The sequence below is a fragment of the Syzygium oleosum genome, unplaced genomic scaffold (assembly GCF_021117445.2).
Source record: "Syzygium oleosum isolate NSW1041296 unplaced genomic scaffold, Sole_v2.1 Sole_v2.11, whole genome shotgun sequence".
NCBI classification, from domain to species: domain Eukaryota; kingdom Viridiplantae; phylum Streptophyta; class Magnoliopsida; order Myrtales; family Myrtaceae; genus Syzygium; species Syzygium oleosum.
In genome coordinates this window covers 1,831,397-1,849,957 of record NW_026607495.1, presented here as the reverse complement: position 1 = coordinate 1,849,957, position 18,561 = coordinate 1,831,397, and the positions used below count along the sequence as shown (strand labels likewise).

Genomic DNA, 18,561 nt, shown 5'->3' with positions numbered 1-18,561 from the left:
CATAACACCGATTTTATTTCAATTTCTTACAAAAGTTATCCTTATATAGGCTGAGCCAAGGGTAATACAATAGTAGTATAAGCACACCCCAGCATCTTAAAGATGCGTTTCTAGGACAATAATACATAAATGACCACACTTGAAAGACTATGCGCGCACCTCGAAAGATGCTTTTTAGATGGAAGCACAAAAATAAAGCACTTTAGCCAAAAGCAACGATCCTTATTTCAGTATATATATTACACGTAATTGCTCATATAAAATAGTAATATATAAAAAGAGTTTGTTTGTCATTGTAGGTCTGTTTGACAAATAGTTGAATCAAAACCAAACCTAGTTTATATATGACACTTTTTTTTCCATATCTTCATCAAACTAATTAATAGACCGATAATACTCAAAATCTAAGTTTAGTTTGACTCGATTTGTATTATCGCTTGTCCCTTTTGCCAAACACCCCTAGGTTATCTAGCATCTCATGCATCTTGGTTTACTTAAAGTAATCTACATCTATATACCGTGTGTGAAGTCTCTTACCCTTTTTTTTCTTTCATCAAAAGAAATTTTCATTCATTACCAAAATGACACATGAATAAGACAAGCCCGTAGAGATATACCTACCATTAGGAGTGTAGGGAAATATACTTGGTTTTGTTCAGAGAAATTCGCAGTTTTTGCCACTTTGAACCATGTGATGAATGTTGATATAAATATTTGTTACCTGACGTTATAAATCATGTAATATATTGGGAAGTATCATATCAACAGAGCATTACTGAATTTCATCCTTTTGGTCCGTCCAAAAATTAACTCCATCTTATCTTTTGCAACAAAATCAATCTTTCGATGTTATGATTTCTATCCTCTTAACATGAAGGATTTTATTACATTGGTCATACTCACGTAATAACAGGGAGATTCTTATAAGATCTTACACGACGCTCCTTTCTTATTAGCATCATCAAGTGAAACACATAAGACCAAGACGACTCAGAATATATGTAAATAGCGTTTGCGTGGGTGTAATCTGCATAAACTATACATCAAACCAACAACTGAACCAAATGAAAGCTCAGTTTCACTTTCCATTGCTGTTCATTCATACCCATCAAGCGTAATCGCACATCCCATAGATACAGTAGCCCCCTTTCTTGCACTTTATATTGCATCCGTTGCAGTTCCTCTTGTCGAACATCGGGTTCACGCAATACCCTTTGCAGCAGATCTCGTAGACCCGGCACTTGTGCCCGCACATCCCGCAGTTCAGCCGATCGGTCTTTATGTTGGTGCACGCCTTCCTGCAGCAGTCCGGCCCAGGGCTGCTCTTCACTCGGCACAGTTGCGGGTACTTGTCGCACGTCGCGGTCGCCAGCACTCGGCTCTGCTCAGGGAGGAACCGCCGCGACAGAGTGTCCAGTCCAAAGTCTTCATCGCTGCCATCGCTAGGATCTGTTGTTGCAGAAGTATTGACAACAGCAGCCACAGCGAAGAGGATGAAGAGGAAGTGTAGGAGCGGACTCATGCTTGAGGGCATGCGTGTTCCTTAGCTTCAAGCCAATGTGGAACTTCTTGCTGTGAGAATTAGGGTTCTTATACAGAAAACAGAGGGAGGGTTGACCCGGAGGGGATAAACGTGCGACGTAAGCCACGCGTGCATGCTTTTCTCTGTATGGTCTCGATGCATGAGACTGCTTGCGTTGCAATGAAAATCTTTCGAGAAGGTAAAATGGCAGTGATTTGATCAAGAGAATCTAGTTGCGATTCCGAATCTCTCCCCACCATGATTTCTGGGAGTATGGTGAACGTTAATTGCAGTCGCCTCCTCTTTGCTTAGTGTTTGAATTGCGTCGGAAGGTCGAAAAGAGAAACTTTGAACATTCGAAGGTAAGAATTTGTCATTAATGTTGTATCAACTTGTTGTCAAAGTTAAAACGATCGAGTCCAGCTATGCTCGCCCAGGCCAACTGTAAAGCACAAAAGTAAATAAGAGATTCCCCGTTACTCAAGATTCTCCATATTTATGAGATTTGAGTACATATGTTCTTTGATTGTGCATGTCCCTAGTTGATTATAATCGATGCTGTAATATCTAGTTACCTTAAATAATCATTTCATAAAGCTTATAAATATCTCACGTACTCAGACACAAGAACTATACATTCTCTCTTCTGCATATTCTTATCTTTCTGGGTGATACTGAGGAAACTTTTAGTGCACCGGGTGTGTGCTCACATTGTTCGTCCTGCCCGATGGATGTTCGTCTAGCCTCACGGTGACATCCGAAACATGTATGTGCCATGTCAGTCTGTTGTCGCGTAGCATGCAAATGTCAAATTCAAATGCATATCTGCAATGTCAGATTGCTGTCGTGTAGTCTGCACAAATACTCAATTGTGTATCTGCCACTATCATGTTAGCACTTTGTCACGTATGGTTTGCTGAACTTGTTCTCTACATGGGTTGATTAGACTATTGACATCTTCATTAAAGCACATCCACCCGGGCTTTTTGATCTGTTTTTATCTTTTCTCTAGAACTCCCCACTTCTTCCACTTCACTTGAGTTTGAGAGCAGATGTTTCTATTATATTTAGACGATTCTTCGTATCGCTTTTGATTTTTCATATCTCTCGTGATTGTACATATATCAGACTTGCTAGTGTACATCTATAATTGATTAAAATTAATATTGTAAAATATCTTGTTACCTTAATAATCATTTTCTAAAGTCTATAAAAAGTTCATGTACTATAAATACTATATAGATTTTACAAGATGGGTTTTTTAAGTTAACATATAGTAATCAGTCGGGGACATGTACAATTCTCAGAGATATGAAGAATCAAGGGAGATATGGAGAATCTCCTAAATATATGTCCAACAGGCACTCAAACTTAAGGTAACAATTGATGTTTGGAGAAAAGAAAAGAAAAAACAAGGCGCGAGTTAATCTGATCAAGTGATGATAGGGAAGCCAATCTAGGTTAACTGAGTCAGTCCACTAAACAGTGAATAGGTAGGCTCGCGTCGACTTTTTAATGTGGTATATACACTTTTGGATTTGATGTGCAGGCTACGCGACAATAGGCTGATGTGATTGAGTCTTGCACATACAAGTCACACGAACGTGGGCAAATAATTGAAAAGGCGATAATCGAAAAAATGAATGACACAACATGCATTTATATATTTTATAAGATGACTATCAATCTACGGTATCAAGTATTTCGTGCCAACTTAAAATCAAAGTGTGAGCATAGCAAAACGTACAAAAATTTCCAAATCTAAAAGTCAAAATCATTACACATAAAAAGAAAAAAAAAATAGCTGAGTAAAATACGCACGCCCCCACCGACCGTGGCGAGAAGAGTGCGAATCGGACGGAGGAGAACCGACCGGAGATGGCCACGTCCGCCTCGCCCTCCGCCGTCACGGAGTTGCTCCGGGCGGCGCTCCACCGGGTCGGCCAGGCGGCGGAGAGGTGCGGCCGCGGCTCGAGCCGCGTCCGGGTGGTGGCCGTGAGCAAGACGAAGCCCGTCGCCCTCATCCGCCAGCTCTACGACGCCGGCCACCGCTGCTTCGGCGAGAACTACGTCCAGGAGATCGTCGACAAGGCCCCTCAGGTTCCGGACTCAACCTGCTCGGAGCTTTGATTTGGCCGCGTTGCTGTAATGGTAGCTGTGAATCTGTCGAGTGCGTGGGAGGGGAAACTGAAGAATCTGAGATGGGTTTCTTCTACTGTGTTTTTGTTCTGGACAGAGCTTGCAGTGACAAGTTCAAAGCGAAGAACTTTAGTGGCTAAAGATGATCAAATTCATTGTTTTTTGGGGGATTTGCTTCTAATTAGCTTTGGCTACATGCGGATAGTATCGAGTTCTTGCGAAAAAAGTAGGCTCTTTTGTCCGATTATATTTGATTCGATTATTGAATTTGCAAGTGCAGCTTCCGGAGGACATCGAGTGGCATTTCATTGGGAATTTGCAGAGTAATAAAGTGAAGCCTCTTCTCGGTACGTCTCGATTGGATCCAATTCTGGTCGTTTCGCCGCCTTCTGAATTGAGAAGAGCATTATCGGGCACCTTTGTATCTGTGTTTAGTTCTTCCTGCCTCATTTTGCCCATTAACTCTTAGGCTTCTCAATATATAGTGCATTTTGTGCTCTTGAATCTGGATTCCTAGGCTGCATACTATGGGATAGGATATGAAGTCGCTCAGGTTTCCTATATCTTGTTTGGTGAGTGACAGGATGCAACAGTGGTTATAAACATATCAGGTCTGATGAAGTGGTTGTTATTCATAAGATAGACCAGATTGCAGATAAAAAGATTGTAATAAAACTATGTTTTAAACAAAGTGATCAGACTAAGAAAAAGAAAAAGAAAAGTGGGTCAATACACGATCCACTGTGACTGTTGCACAGTGATCGCCATCCTCACACAGCCCAAAAACCAAATTTACGCATGAGTTGATCTTACAGACCAAATTGTTGAGACGCCTTTTGGTTTGAGATTCCAAGGTTGTGGGTAGTGATCAGTGGAGGCAACAAGCTACATCCATGGTAGCAGTACTCCTCTTTCTCCTTGATCTCTAGCTTTAGCCCTAGTCTTATATTTTTCACTTTCTGCTTTTGTTTTTTTATTTTACTTTCATATCCTATTCCTTTCTGGCTTGTATAAAATTATGTTACATCCTAAGTGAATATTGGGCTATATCTGGGTTTGTTCAGACCTATCCCATCCCGACGACTGGCCCATATGCCATATTGGATAACTTATATCCTATCTGGGTTCACACTGTATCCCACCCATCAAATGCAGCCTAGGTTTCTAATCTGATTTTTTGTGTGGAAATTGTTCACAGAAAGGTTAGTGATTTCCGTCTGTCTTTCTGCCACCCCAATTCTGTTTTTTTCTGGCAACCTTCCACCTTGATGTTCAGAGGGGATACTTTAGCTAGGATTGAAGTCAACAGTCTATAGGTGCTACATTACAAAGCATTAGCAGTAATTGAATCTTATGAATTTTACTGATCCTCCGGAGAGACATTCAAGTTCAGCTCTGAGAGTAAGAAATGATAATGTAGACATGCTTGCCCTAGGATATTAGTAGGTTACATTAATTTTTTTTCTAAAATTTGGATGGATCAGGTTGTTTTATATAGTTGTAACAACTAAACTGCAATTATCTTTTGGTTATGAAAGGCAGTTCCTAATATGGCAATCCAATACTATATCGTGTAAGGATCCTTTTAACTGTAAATTGCTATTTGTGGGCTTCCTTCTATCATGTTAGAAGCTTCATAAATTTTTAAGGTCGCCAATCCTTAGTTCTCTTTTAATTGTTCAAAATGTCGTCCCGCTCCCTCTTCCATCTTGATTGTAATGTCTATGTAACATGTCTGATCTTTGCAGCTGGTGTTCCTAATCTTGCAGTTTTAGAGAGTGTAGATGATGAGAAGGTTCTTAAATTCACTCCTTGTTATTTCTTTGAGGAATCTGAAGTTTGTGAATCCGCATCTGTATCTAGAAGGCTCTAACATAATTTTCATTTGCCTACTACTCTGGAACTTTCAGATTGCCAATCGCCTTGATAGTGTTGTGGCAAGTGCTGGAAGAAATCCATTGAAAGTCTTTATCCAAGTGAATACCAGTGGAGAAGAATGTAAGCTATTCAATTTTCTGAATCATTATTGAATTGATAGTCCATATAATTCTTGTCCCTCATGCTAGGATGATATCTTCATGACTGCTTATGGATTAGGATAGAAAACATATCTTTGTTTTGGGCAATGGATATTTTAAATGTTATCTCTTAACTGTTTCATCATATGGAAAACTGCCGTTTCTGATGTTTTGTCAGCAATACTTCATGAGTATCTGCTTTGCCCTTTGTAATGATTATCTCACGAGAACTATTCAGCTATCGTTATCAATCCACTGATAGTCATTTCCTTTTGAGAGTCTGGACCATAGATCCAAGCTGCTTCATTTTTCATATGTATATATCTATGTCGAACTTCTCTGTTTTGGATATCTTGCATCGTATCTTCTGTTTTCTAATTCCTAGAGGCAAAACACTTTGAAATGCTTGAGCTCGGTGTAGAAATCATTTCCTGGACTGTATCCTGTCTTTTTAGCGTCTAAAGTTAAGAGTATAAGTGTGCAGAGAATGTATTCAGCTATTCTTTCTTCGACTAGGAAGTTTCTCGGCTACCCGATTTAAATGGGAATAAAATGAAGGATGAAGCATGCTATGAGAGAAAAATAGCATTTGAACATGTTTAGATATGTTGTGGCCAAAAAACATGTTAAGATATTGGGGATAATTACGTTTAGTATGCTATATTGGCTTAGTCTCACTTTACATCCCTAATTTCAAATTTAACACTTTACATCCTTGAACCTGTTCTAGATATCTTACTTTAAGTCGTCTAATTATTTTCGTCAACCAACTGTAAGAATAAGTTGCCAATTCTTTACAAGAGTGTCTTTATAATGTATGGAAACTACAGAATACCTTTAAGATATTTTCCTTATAAATAAGAGATAATTTAGCTAAATCAACTCACTAAGTCAATACTTTTCTCTCTATATTAGTTGCGCGTTCTCTTCACCCCAACTCTCTCTTTTGTTGATTCTCTCTCTCATCTAAATATCATCAACTCTCACTTAATTAGAACAGTTATTCCTGTGGATGTTTAAAATATTTTCTTACTTTCTTTTTTTTTTTGGTAAGGTTCTTACTTTCTTTTGTGTTGGCTTAAATTTCCGAATCTTTCTGAATGGATAGACTTGTTCTTTTATCTCAATGTTGTGCATATAGATCTTAATCATAGACAATTTTGCAGCAAAATCTGGCGTCGAGCCCTCAGGCTGTGTGGAGCTTGCAAAACATGTGAGCCAGAGCTGCTCAAACCTGGAGTTTTGTGGTCTAATGACAATTGGGAACCTGGATTATACATCAACGCCAGAGAACTTTAAGGTGATTACACATAATCTCTAAATTGGTTTCTGATGATTTGCTATATGAGAAGCTGGTTATTTACTGCCGCTTAATAGTAACATTTTTTGGTAATTCTAGACATTAGCAAACTGCAGAAGCGAAGTGTGCAAGGCACTTGAAATACCAGAAGAAAAATGTGAGCTGTCCATGGGAATGTCTGGTGATTTCGAACAAGCTGTAAGGAACCTTGCAATTCCGGATTTTCTTGCTACCACTATTTTGCATATTGGGTAGACAAAACATGTGCATCTAAGAGATTTGTCAACGCCAGTTGCACCTGTGTACATAAACTTCTTCTGAATTCTTATCTACTAATTCCTGTCTAGCAAGCGGTTATGCTAGGTTTTCCTTATTGTTTGCTAATTTATGCAGGTTGAAATGGGAAGCACAAATGTAAGGATTGGATCCATCATATTTGGTCCAAGGGAATATCCTAAGAAATCATCAAATTAGTGTCCTCCCAGCATCCTGAAGATTTTGATCACTTGTATGTGTTTAAAAGCCTCGAAAAGTCACTTCTTCAGCATGGATGATCAGAATTACAGATCCAATCGTGAGAAAAGAGTTCTTTTGGTGCAATTCATAATTCCCCGTCCAAAGCTTAGCAACCCTTCTTGATCTAGGAATGGAAGATGCTCTTGGAGCATCCTTATAAACATCAGCTTTTCCAGCATTGATCTCTGAAACCTGGAAGCAAATAGAAGTTCATTTTGCCAGATTAGATGTCTCTGTGTCCATAGTTCTTTTCAGCGTGTGAATTTGAAGAACGCTAATCATAAAGGAAGTGAAACTAGAATCTGTCTTGGTTTATGTGAAAGACAGATATCTGCTGACTCGACCCGATTTTGATCTATTATTGTCATCATCAGGACCTTGAGATGAATAATCATGCCAAGCCAGACCTCTTGATGAACTTGTTGTCGCAGTGCCCAAGGCAGCGTAACAGAGGTTTTCTTAAGAATTTTGTTCTCGTGCTCTGCATCGGTTTTTTCACTTGCTGAAACATTTCCTTCATTCGCTGCACCATATGTTTACCCGAAGTTTATTCTTTGAACTTAGTTTTTAGTTAAAACCCTTTGGTTGCTCCGATTTACGTCGTAGAACCGGTGCGGTATTTCACAGCTTCAGTTCTCAAAGTGTCAATGGAACCGGTGGTTCCTTTGTTCAATCACTTGTATATGTGGCAACTGTGGAAAACAGTCTTAAAAACACATGGGTTCTCCTTCTTCTTCTTGTTGCTGTAACCACCATTTGTGGCACATACAAAGCATTCATGGCCACCTAAATCGCCACCAATCAACTAATTCATAATCCATATCATTAAGTAGAGAGCTCCAGTTTTCCACCTCCAGATTTGGAGTTTTAATGAATAAATTTTCCACTGTTCACAGCAACTTCGGCGTCAAATATGTGCCGGTTCAATGTGTTTTAGTTACAAGCTTTGGTGCATCGCATTAGCTACAGAGCTTGCTCTCACAGGTATTAGATATGAGTATTTTTAACATGTTTATGTTGTTTCCGTATGGTGATGGTAATGGGAACGCTGAACCTAGGCGCATACCTCTGAAAGGCAAAACCGTATTTACAAATGGAGATCTCAGCGTGTACTTATTATTGATGATGCTTTGTGAATCAGTGATCGGCCGTCGATCATTTCACTTGGATGCAGTCACAAATCTGTTCTTAAAGGACGAGCGTGTGGTTATCTCTACTATCTATGCTCCGATGATGTATCTTGATTTATGATTTTTTGTTTGTTTTGGAGTTTTGTGGGCTTGGTTTGTGACGGTAACTTTTGAGATTTCCTATCACTTTATCGTTTTGGTAATGATTGCAAATTTGTTTTGACCAAAAATTAAAAGTAGAGAGCGACAGGACGTTTGCACAAACGTGGGGTATATCATCATCCATCTTGAAGGACTTCTTAATGTGCTGACCGACCCCATTGAAACAGCCATTTAAGTACGACCCAAACCCACATAGACCAATGCCGACCCATGTATATAAATATATAAATTTCGTGTGCCATCTTGAATTATTGGCATGCGAAACACTCGAAAAAAAAAATTAAAGTCAGGGACTCTGAATTGGCCAAAGGGGCAATTGAGCTTTGCTTAATCGGTCTTGCTTACATGATTTGGAAAGCATTCAACCTTTCTAAAGTAAATCTAGTACTCAAACATGTGTTAGCAACTGAAGCTGAAATGCATTGTTACCATTTATACCAAGCAATGGCATGGTGTGAGGTCCAATTTCCCTATCACGCAACTTGTTTTAGGTCCTCTCATCGCTTATGTGACTGATCGCGAGAAGGTCGTACGAATTAAACTCTCGATTTCTACTATCAGTTTTGGGCATGAGTTGAAGATTACTAGCTAAATGTAAATTTCTGCATAATCTCAATAGCTTTAGCTTGCGATATTAGTATCGCGTGCCAACGAATTCAAAAGCGACTTGAACCATGGCGTCTAGCTAGTGATTTGAAAAGTAAGTTGAAACAACGAAGTTATAGTGAGAATTTTCCGTATTAAAAGGAATAATAATTCTAGTCAAATGACTATATGAAATAGAGTAAATAGTCTATGTGGCCCGTGACGTGACTCATGGTGCATAGATGCTGAACCATGGCATACTCCACCACTTGGTAAAATCACAATTTTTTTTTTTGTAATCGAGGTGTCCGTGCCAGCTTGCGCGCACCTCGACTATTCTTCGGGGGAGACTAGCACAGCAACCCACCGCCATGGCTCCCCACTTAAATCACAAGTGCTCAGCTGGGGAATCGAACCTGGGACCAGTGCGCCTAACCACACAATCCCAAGTACGCCCTAATCAACTGAGCTACCCATGGGTGGGTTGGTAAAATCACAATTCGTATTAACTTTTTTGCAAAATTTTGTGAGATCACTGACAATTATTCTAAAAATTGTCGTTGCATGCGGACACGGTCAAGTAAATGAATGCTCTAATGCTCGCCCTTGTCGTAGGAAGAGATGAGGCCCAAGATTGTAGTGTGAAATTGAATAGGTGGGGAGGCAAAGAAGGGGGCGCATTGAGATTTTCGAACACGAAAGCGTAACTGCTAAGCCTCAGAACATGAATCCAACTTGAAGTAAATCAAAGTTTTAAGAGTGATAGAAGCATGTACTGGTGGAGATCACAGCGAGCTTTCTGCATCGGTGGCCAACAATGGTAACTCTGCTACTAGAGGTGAACGATAAGGCGGTCACGAAATTATAGTGCATGCCTAGTAATGGGAATAAACACCATGGGTGTGCATTAACTCCTACTTCAGACCCCACGTACTCTCAACCACAGAAACCATCCTCGACTGTTAATTTCACAAAGGAAGAGAGGAACATGTTAGCAGAAGATCGTGACGATGGCGATCAAGAAACGTCGTTCACATGGAGCATGCGTATTTTCGATCAACCCGTTGCTATCAGACTGTTAAGATCTAGGGAAGTTCACACAGAGCAGAACCATTTGCATCATGAATGAAGCTAGATTCGTTTTATAATGTGTTTTACACCCCCCTCTAGTTGGGGACACTGTGGACCAGATGATGAGATTTTCTTGTCCCAGTGCCAACTCTTCCCTCTCACTTGTGCCTCGTCAACCCCATTAATAATATGATCTCCCTCTCTTTTTAAATCCTCATCTTCATTTATTTCCTGCAACCGTAATTCACCGTCGTTCCCCTATATAATTCATAGGTTGGAGAGAGAGAGAGAGAGAGTGAGAGAGATGGGGAGGTCTCAGTGCATGGCAATAGCAGCATTATTGATGGTTGTGTGGGTTGGGGTGAGCGATGGTCAACTGGCTTATGATTACTACAGAACGACCTGTCCTAATGCTGAAGACATTGTCAGGAGGGAGATGCTGAGCTTTGCTTTCTTGGATGCAACTGCACCCGCTGCCTGTCTCAGGCTCATGTTCCATGACTGCCAAGTTCAGGTAATCATCACTTCATGTACATTAACCACTCCTCATTTTCTTGATTATGCATGTTGTCATGTTGTGTCTGTGTATGCTGAAAGAGAGAGAGAGAGAGAGAGAGAGATGTACATAAATGCATGTAGGCTAAGAGTGTATGTATCCCTTATGTACAACTTACATTGTCAGAATGTTAAAAGTTATTGTAGAACACTGTTGAATACATGGTTTACTAGTTGGCATTGTATTAAGAGTTCTTTTTTTTTTTTTTATCTGGGGTGATACTGAGAGCTTGTTATCCTTCGTTTAATCTGATAATATCTCGAGTTTGTCGCTTTCTTCCATAACTCCACGATAACGATGCTTCTCCTCTAATGAGGGATGCGACGCTTCGATACTTCTCGACCCGATCGGCTTGAAGTCGGAGATGAAATCGTCGAGGAACTTCGGCATCAGGAAACTCGAAGCGATCGAGCACGTCAAGGCGGCGTTGGAAGCTGAATGCCCGGGCCAGGTCTCTTGTGCAGACATAATCGCATTAGCTGCAAGGGAATCGGTGGCTCTGAGTGGAGGACCACACATTGCCATTCCTCTTGGAAGGAAAGACTCGAGAGCTAGCAATCACCAGCAAGCCGATGCCCATCTCCCTTCTCCAAGTATTTCTGTCGATGCATTCCTTCAGACCTTCATGGCCAAAGGGTTGAATCTCGAGGAATCGGTCGCGATCGTGGGTAAGCATCACATGTCATCAATCTTGATAGCGATCGACTAGACACCTAAGTAGAACTTGTCCTAATGAGTGGCATTAATGCATCTATATGTGGATAGGCTAAGCTAATAGACACTTTAAAAGGAGATTCTTGCGATCTCGGCTAGCCCGGTGTCGGGGTACGGTTTTCGCGTTAGCTCATGTGATACCAGCATACCTGTTCCCAGGACCATTTCTACTTCATTCTACAAGTCTGCCTATTATCAGGCATATTTTCATGTGCTAGGATTTATACAATAGCATATGAGGAAGTCCCATAGAAGTAAAACTCGCATATTGGGTGTATGTAGATAGTAGTTTGCACATCGAAGATTGACCGACCCTTTTGTGTTTGTGACATGAATTCAAGCTGCTATTAACCATTTTATGAGAGCGAATCCTCTCACGACAACATGAAAAACGGAAGTTAAGAATCCTGCAGGACTTGCAGCGATCCGTACGAACAGCCGAAGCTTCTCAATCGAGCCCTGATGTGATCCGAAGTATTCCATGTTATTGTGAGCTCAATGTGAACCGCTCTTTGCAGGTGCTCATACGCTAGGCACCGGACACTGCCTGAACATCGTCGACAGATTGCACAACCTGAAACCCGACGATCAAATGAACCCGGTGTTCGAAGCTCAGCTCAGACTACAATGCCCGACCTCAGTTCCCCTGACAAATCTCACGACCGTATCCAACGACATAACCCCGACAATATTCGATAACCAGTACTACAGGGACCTACTGTTGGGCAAGGGCTTGTTTCTCATTGACTCAAGCATCTCGACAGATCCCCGCACTTCTGATATGGTCAGGCAATTCGCCATCGATCTAGACTACTTCTTTCGCGCATTTTCCTCGGCGTTCGTCAAGCTCTCTTCGACCAACGTTCTTGGCAAGATGAAGGGCGAAGTGCGGAAACATTGCAGTCGGGCGAACTAAGCGTGCACACAGAACCGAAGCATTTCCATTTCTTACCACAGTTAACGACTTATATTTATCACAAAATTATTGTATGTGTGAATACCGGAGGGTGATTCTTAGCATTACTGCTGGTCGCGTGTGATGTAATAAAGTCAAGAGGCTATAAATGAAGTCACATGCGATTGCTTCTTCACAACTACGGCCACCGAGTGCTTCGCTTGCAATGTACCCTACCCATTTAGTAGTCGGCTACCTCAGCCATAACTCGTGCTATGAAAATTTAGACATCCTAGTCTGCAACTGCCAAAATGACCTCGTCATGGTGTACTATGAACCTGTGTGGAAGCACAGATAGCTTATTTAAAAGGTATTAACGACACTATATCACTATATAGAAGGAAATTATCATAGAATGCATTCAGAGAATTCAGAATTTTGTTGGTCATACTTTTCAGAAAATTTCAATGACAGCCTAAATTGTACAAGTAGTAACCCTGAGAAAGAATAGTACATAATATAGACCCTTAGCAGAACCAACAGACATAAGGTTGAGAACTTGAATAATGAACTGTCGGGGGGAAAATATAAAAATAAGAAAGGTGTGTGTGTGTGTGAACTCAAATTCCGTGATTCTCGTGTCGTTTTCTCGATATCCACGAGTTATCGCCGCTGTCACAAAATTTTGGTGGTTAATAATGTAATGCTATCGTCCAACTATATTACCTCGCGGCTTATCTGCATAACTTTTAGCAGGATGCTCCACTTCCTCTCCAAATTGTCTTGAAGTAGTCAGTTGTTACTTGTTAGGGTATCCCAGAGCCTTTGAAAATAACTAGTGTAGCCGATCAAGGGGTTGAATCTAACAAGAAGGAAGCATCAAACCGACCGACCACCCCCTCACTCAAAAGGCGCATGGCTGCTCCTCGTGAAAACTTCCTCGCAAACAAAAAGCACGGAACAGATGACGAATTTGCACGGCACCACTCTGTCCGAAACTCGGTCTCATAATACACATGATTGATTTTCTGAAAAATCGATGATAAAAGCAATGGATTAGAGAATAAGATATAAATGAAAAAGAACAGGAAATTAGGTGGAAGAACGCAAATAAGTACCATACGCAGTTTTAATTGAAAGGACCAAAAGGGTTAAGAAGTTAAACCAAGAGATTTGTTGGTTCACGGGAGGTTTTCTTTATTCTTTAGAATTAGTTACCCAAATACCTATGTAGTAGCAATCAAATTAAGCGGAAGCTTATGAAGTTAACAAATTTATCACTTTGTTATTTGCTTCGCAAAAAACTACAATTTCTGCTGCAGGGAAGTCGACCAAAGAAATAAACAAAAAGTTTAAGCAGCAAAAGTTGGCAACTAAAGCACTAAGCCAGATTTGCTGTAGAACAAAGAGAAACATAATTTTCTCAGCCTGTCATCAACTTAATCTTAGAGAAAGCACCTTCATTTTCAGAGGATGAAAACTAAATGGGAAATGTGCTCAGGACCGACCTTTATTCCCTGGATTTGTCGCGGACTGGCGTTTGCATAATCAAATGTAACAGGATGCCAACCTTTAGTATCCATCTTTGTAGCCGACTGGTTCCATGAGGTATATGTTACCGTTCTTCGTTCAAGTTCAGTTTCAAGCTCATTCAACTAGCAGAACATACACGGTAAAAGACTTATGAGCCACGTGGTATCAGAGTCCAGTAAAAAGGTATTTGCAATGTGAGCTTTAAAAAAGTAAGCGTTGTCTATTAGCAACAATTGAAGTAGAGGTCGGCCAGGTATAAGATGCTTAAAATGACCCATGTAGCATTAATGGGATGTAAACACAAAAGAAGGCGAGTGAGTAATGATGAATATGTTTCTTACTGCAAGTAACGTCTGCACATAATGTTCATCTGGAATACAGTTGTGCTGCTTCTGAAGTTTCTGCAGTTGGCAATAGATCTCATATTAGAATAACTAGCAGATCAATCTGACCATTTTAAACAATCCATGAATGGCTTCGTAACCTACAGATGTCCCTTTTAGAAGCAATTGTGAACATCACGCATCAACTTCATGAGGTCTCATGAAACATTGAAATCACTTATTTAGCCATATTTAGATCCTTCAAACATTGAAAACTTTCGAACACTTCCAGCTATATGCTATTAGACAGCATGAACAGTATGAAGTATCCAATCGATAGCAACCACTTTTCCTGTGGGATTTGTGTGTGAGAATTGCCAGTTCCTTTAAGAACTCACACTGGTTTGTAGATTAATAATTTTAAACATTTCACGATTCCCTGTGATACGTAATTTGGCATTTAGAATATGATCCTAATGTTAAATTGAAACTGGCTATGCACAGAGAAAGCAATCCAGACAAATACTAGGGGGCGCAGCTTCAGAAAACTCAAGGCTTCAAACATATATCAAATGTATTCATAATTCCCAAACTTGGAATTCTTAAAAAAGTGGAACATGAGAAGAGTTAAGCCTACAGAACAAAAGTCCCAGTTTCGAAAGGGTAATAAAAAAAAAATGCACAGAAAAGTTAAGCCTCTAAACAATGAAAGCAGCAACATTTCTGTGTCTTAAAGAATACTGACAGTTATCAGGACAACACCCGCAGTTGGTTGATCATGCGAACCTTTAGCATTTAATCAGTGTGACAGCTGGGAAAAAATTATGTCATCCAATTGTCAACATGGCGAGGGTTGGGGGCAGGGAGGGATCTCAATAACAAACCAAGCAATCAAAAGATTGAAAATTTCACATTACATCATAACATGTCAGAAAGTACGGAAATTGATATTATCTGTATGAGGGGTCAAAAGACTCAAAAGTCACTCACAGTGTTCAGCTTTCCTTTACTGGCATCTACAGGTGGTCTTCGCTGGTGGGCAAGCAGTAGTAGACCGAGTAAGAAGCAGAAAACTTCATAAGAGCGCGCGTAAACAAATTACGTGTTACATCATCTACCTTGCAAAATTTCTTGAATGCTGGATAAACAACCTCATCATCTACAACCACTTCTGCATGCCTACGAACTAAGGCAATCCACTGCAATCATAGTAGCAATAAGAACATTAATACAACGAAGGCCACGGAAAATACTGATCTCCATCAGCACAAAATATCAGCTCAATGGACGCATCATCATCACAATCACAAAAAAACAAACACAAATGGAACATGGAAAATCAAGGTGCAATTTGCAGACCAAAGAGAGGGTGATCCAGGTGGCCCGGAAATACGAAACACAATGATCGCTCTGAATAACATGATAAATTTAGAGAAAACATCGACACAACAAAAGCTCCAGCATGTAGGTTTAAAAGAAAAAACATACATCAATGAAAGCTTTGGCGTGTAGATGGAAGCCCCATTTACTTATCTATGTTTCCATATTACAAATAACAAAAAATTTCAGAATAGATGTGAACAGAGGTAAGTCTAATTTATCTGGGGCATGCAATAGCTACAACAAATTCTCATTGAAACATCAGCTGATACATCTTTCGGGGACAGAAGACAAAAGAATAAGACAGAAACCTGTGACCCTTTTCGCCATCTCTCTTTTAGAATAACTGGAAACATTTTAAGGTTGTACCGGCCTTCCTTTGCATCAAGAAAGCTACAAATTGTAAGGAAATGCATCAATTGACGGATGCAATGTATCAATCAAAGCATGAAATCACCATACACAGAAACAATGCTAAGCACCTCAACTATCAAAGGCCTCCATCTACCTGTCCACAAAACTCCTCGAAGAAGCCATTAGATAGCTGTATATGTAGCTGAAGTTGTACAAAGGAACACAACTGCAGCACCAGCAAAAGAGAAACTTCATAATATGATCAAGTTTTGTGAAAAAATGGACAAAAGAATCCTATTTGACTTGATAACGACCTTGAAGAACCAGTTCAAGCCACTGTATAGATCAACACTAAGCACATGTCTTTCTATAAAAGAAAGAAAGACCAAAGGATATCTAGCAATGACAACCTTACGCCCACATTTTAGTACAAATAGATAACAAACTGAAAGCTAAAACTCTCTGATCATATTGGAACAGATCAAATTCAAAATTACATCAAAGGAGCAAACCATTAATAAGCAGCAGCTAGAATGGCTTGGATTGAAACTCATTAACGATATGTGGAAATTTGGAAATAGAAGGATGCTTTCTGGAAATTCAAGTTTAAAATTAGATGCTTATTAGAAACATAGAAGGACAGTTACTTATCCTCAGAAGAAAATGGCACAATGGGATTAGTTTGACCTCTTCATTGAATAGGCATTTATTTATTTAGTAACCGTGTTGCTTGTAGCAGAGACAGCATACCGCTAAATGCTGCTGCTTCAAGAAAATGATTGTTTGCTCACCCAAAAAGAGAAGGATCAAATTCGAAGTTACTTGTCCTTAATGCAGAAGAAACTCTAAGCTTACAATGCACATGAGATAAAAATAAATTTATGCAAATACAAAGGACATCAACCTATCGGAAAGGAGAACAAATCTTTGATTTGCTGGATCCTCGAGTGCTGCAGCAAACAACAATCTCTCTGCTTTGATCATGCTTGACTCTCCCCATTCCACCTGTTAAATTGCATGACATTCAAAAAAAGATTCAACTTATCATGGCGGACGAGTCACCAACAGTAACAAAGGAGGACAACAGCTTGTTGGGTTCAAGAATTGGCCTATTGTAGATCCACCTAGCGGCTAAAAACATCAAAATAAGGAAGGCCGGTGCTGCAGTTGTGTTCCTTTGTACAACTTCAGCTGTGTAAACATAGTTGACATCATTTACAAGCCCAGTAAACATAGTTTCATTGACGCGGCAGACACTCCCATTCGATTTTGTTCCATTCTTCTCGTCTCGGCAACAAGATGGACAGTTAAAAAATAAGGACTTTTTCATTGCGACGACGAAAATCCCATCAAACGAACTATAGATTCAACCTCAGCGAAGATAAACTGATCGAGAAACAACCGAAAATCACGCATTTCCCTCTGAATTCCATGAATCACACCTGAATGCTATCGCTCAACTGGCGACCGTAGAAGAAACGCGACCTCGTCGTCGATTCGTCGAACACGAACCCCGGCTCCGAGTGTACGTATATCGAGAAATTCGCCACGTCAGCACTCTGCGGCAGAAAAAACACACAACAACAGAAGAGAACTCGTCGGTTCCTAGGCCGCACAGATAAAGGGACCGAGAAATCCCGTCACAAGAGCACGAAAGAGATCATTCCGGAAACCTCGAAGAAGCTTCCCCAGAGGAAATCGAGCGGGATATCGCGGCGAGCGAGGTAGAGGAAGGCGAGCTTGGGATTGCCGACGAAGCCGCCGCCGCCGCCGCCGCCGCGGAGGGAGCGCGATCGCGAGCGGTACACATCGAGATGCTGAGACGACGAGGAGGAGGAGGAGGAAGGAAGCTTAGGCCGGTGGTGGAGCCGGAAGAGGCCGAGGAGGCAGAGGGAGATCGAGAGGAGGACGACGAGCTTCCAGCCGAGCCAGAGCACGCGCCGGGTCGGAGCTTGCGCGGACTTCTTCATCGCCGCCGCCGTCCTTCCTGCAAGCAGCGACGACGTGAATACCACCGCACGCGCACGCGCGCAGAAGAGAGAGAAAGAGAGAGTTAGAGAGAGAGAGAGAGAGAGAGATTACATTTGATTGCGGAGAGCCGGAGGAGGGAGGAGAGCATTTGAAGCTTCGAAGGGGAACCTCGCGGCGGAGCTGGAAGAAGCCTCGGTCGCGTCGCCGTCGCCTTCGTCGCCGTCGTCGTCTTGCGCGAGTTCGGAAAGCTACGTGCAGTCGCGTAGGGGGGGAGCGTTTTTCAAGAAGAAGAAGAAGAAGACGACGACGCGGGTCGGGACCACAAAAACGACGCCGCGGATTGAGGGAAAGAAAAACCTTCTACTTTTCAATAAATAAATAAAAATCTAGAC

At 40.9% G+C, this 18,561-nt stretch overlaps 4 protein-coding genes across 4 annotated transcripts; 2 read left to right on the top strand and 2 right to left on the bottom strand.

The window, feature by feature from the left end:
• Positions 1–1,108: 1,108 nt before the first annotated feature.
• LOC115688059 (stigma-specific STIG1-like protein 2) lies at positions 1,109–1,522 on the bottom strand. Its single transcript, XM_030613793.2, has one exon. It carries the CDS (start codon positions 1,520–1,522, stop codon positions 1,109–1,111), a length of 414 nt encoding a protein of 137 aa, XP_030469653.2.
• A 1,817-nt stretch (positions 1,523–3,339) lies between these two features.
• On the top strand, positions 3,340–7,455 carry LOC115688109 (uncharacterized). The gene is made up of 7 exons (XM_030613851.2): positions 3,340–3,622; positions 3,942–4,008; positions 5,410–5,456; positions 5,572–5,659; positions 6,846–6,979; positions 7,079–7,177; positions 7,373–7,455. Exons 1-7 carry the CDS (start codon positions 3,401–3,403, stop codon positions 7,451–7,453), a joined length of 738 nt encoding a protein of 245 aa, XP_030469711.1. The 5' UTR covers positions 3,340–3,400; the 3' UTR covers positions 7,454–7,455.
• A 3,117-nt stretch (positions 7,456–10,572) lies between these two features.
• On the top strand, positions 10,573–12,807 carry LOC115688095 (peroxidase 29-like). The gene is made up of 3 exons (XM_030613837.2): positions 10,573–10,957; positions 11,316–11,667; positions 12,232–12,807. Exons 1-3 carry the CDS (start codon positions 10,748–10,750, stop codon positions 12,627–12,629), a joined length of 960 nt encoding a protein of 319 aa, XP_030469697.2. The 5' UTR covers positions 10,573–10,747; the 3' UTR covers positions 12,630–12,807.
• A 196-nt stretch (positions 12,808–13,003) lies between these two features.
• Positions 13,004–18,446, bottom strand: LOC115688094 (glycosyltransferase BC10-like). Its single transcript, XM_030613836.2, has 11 exons — positions 18,281–18,446; positions 17,872–18,185; positions 17,641–17,757; positions 17,103–17,203; positions 16,353–16,424; positions 16,156–16,237; positions 15,583–15,663; positions 15,455–15,496; positions 14,483–14,542; positions 14,117–14,263; positions 13,004–13,636 (listed from the first exon to the last, which is right to left on the bottom strand). The coding sequence occupies exons 2-11, from the start codon at positions 18,166–18,168 to the stop codon at positions 13,457–13,459; spliced, it is 1,179 nt and encodes a 392-aa protein (XP_030469696.1). The 5' UTR covers positions 18,169–18,185; positions 18,281–18,446; the 3' UTR covers positions 13,004–13,456.
• Positions 18,447–18,561: the final 115 nt, after the last annotated feature.

What these genes read in the sequence shown, in the direction of transcription:
- LOC115688059 (XM_030613793.2), bottom strand. Translation starts at nt 1,522, where the DNA reads ATGAGTCCGCTCCTACACTTCCTCTTCATCCTCTTCGCTGTGGCTGCT.
- LOC115688109 (XM_030613851.2), top strand. Translation starts at nt 3,401, where the DNA reads ATGGCCACGTCCGCCTCGCCCTCCGCCGTCACGGAGTTGCTCCGGGCG. An exon ending in CAACGCCAGAGAACTTTAAG is followed by an intron (nt 6,980 to 7,078) that starts GTGATTACACAT and finishes TGGTAATTCTAG; the next exon opens with ACATTAGCAAACTGCAGAAG. An exon ending in CTGGTGATTTCGAACAAGCT is followed by an intron (nt 7,178 to 7,372) that starts GTAAGGAACCTT and finishes TAATTTATGCAG; the next exon opens with GTTGAAATGGGAAGCACAAA.
- LOC115688095 (XM_030613837.2), top strand. Translation starts at nt 10,748, where the DNA reads ATGGGGAGGTCTCAGTGCATGGCAATAGCAGCATTATTGATGGTTGTG. An exon ending in TCCATGACTGCCAAGTTCAG is followed by an intron (nt 10,958 to 11,315) that starts GTAATCATCACT and finishes TCCTCTAATGAG; the next exon opens with GGATGCGACGCTTCGATACT. An exon ending in GGAATCGGTCGCGATCGTGG is followed by an intron (nt 11,668 to 12,231) that starts GTAAGCATCACA and finishes CGCTCTTTGCAG; the next exon opens with GTGCTCATACGCTAGGCACC.
- LOC115688094 (XM_030613836.2), bottom strand. Translation starts at nt 18,168, where the DNA reads ATGAAGAAGTCCGCGCAAGCTCCGACCCGGCGCGTGCTCTGGCTCGGC. An exon ending in TCTGGGGAAGCTTCTTCGAG is followed by an intron (nt 17,758 to 17,871) that starts GTTTCCGGAATG and finishes TTTCTGCCGCAG; the next exon opens with AGTGCTGACGTGGCGAATTT. An exon ending in GTAAAGGAAAGCTGAACACT is followed by an intron (nt 14,543 to 15,454) that starts GTGAGTGACTTT and finishes TGCCAACTGCAG; the next exon opens with AAACTTCAGAAGCAGCACAA.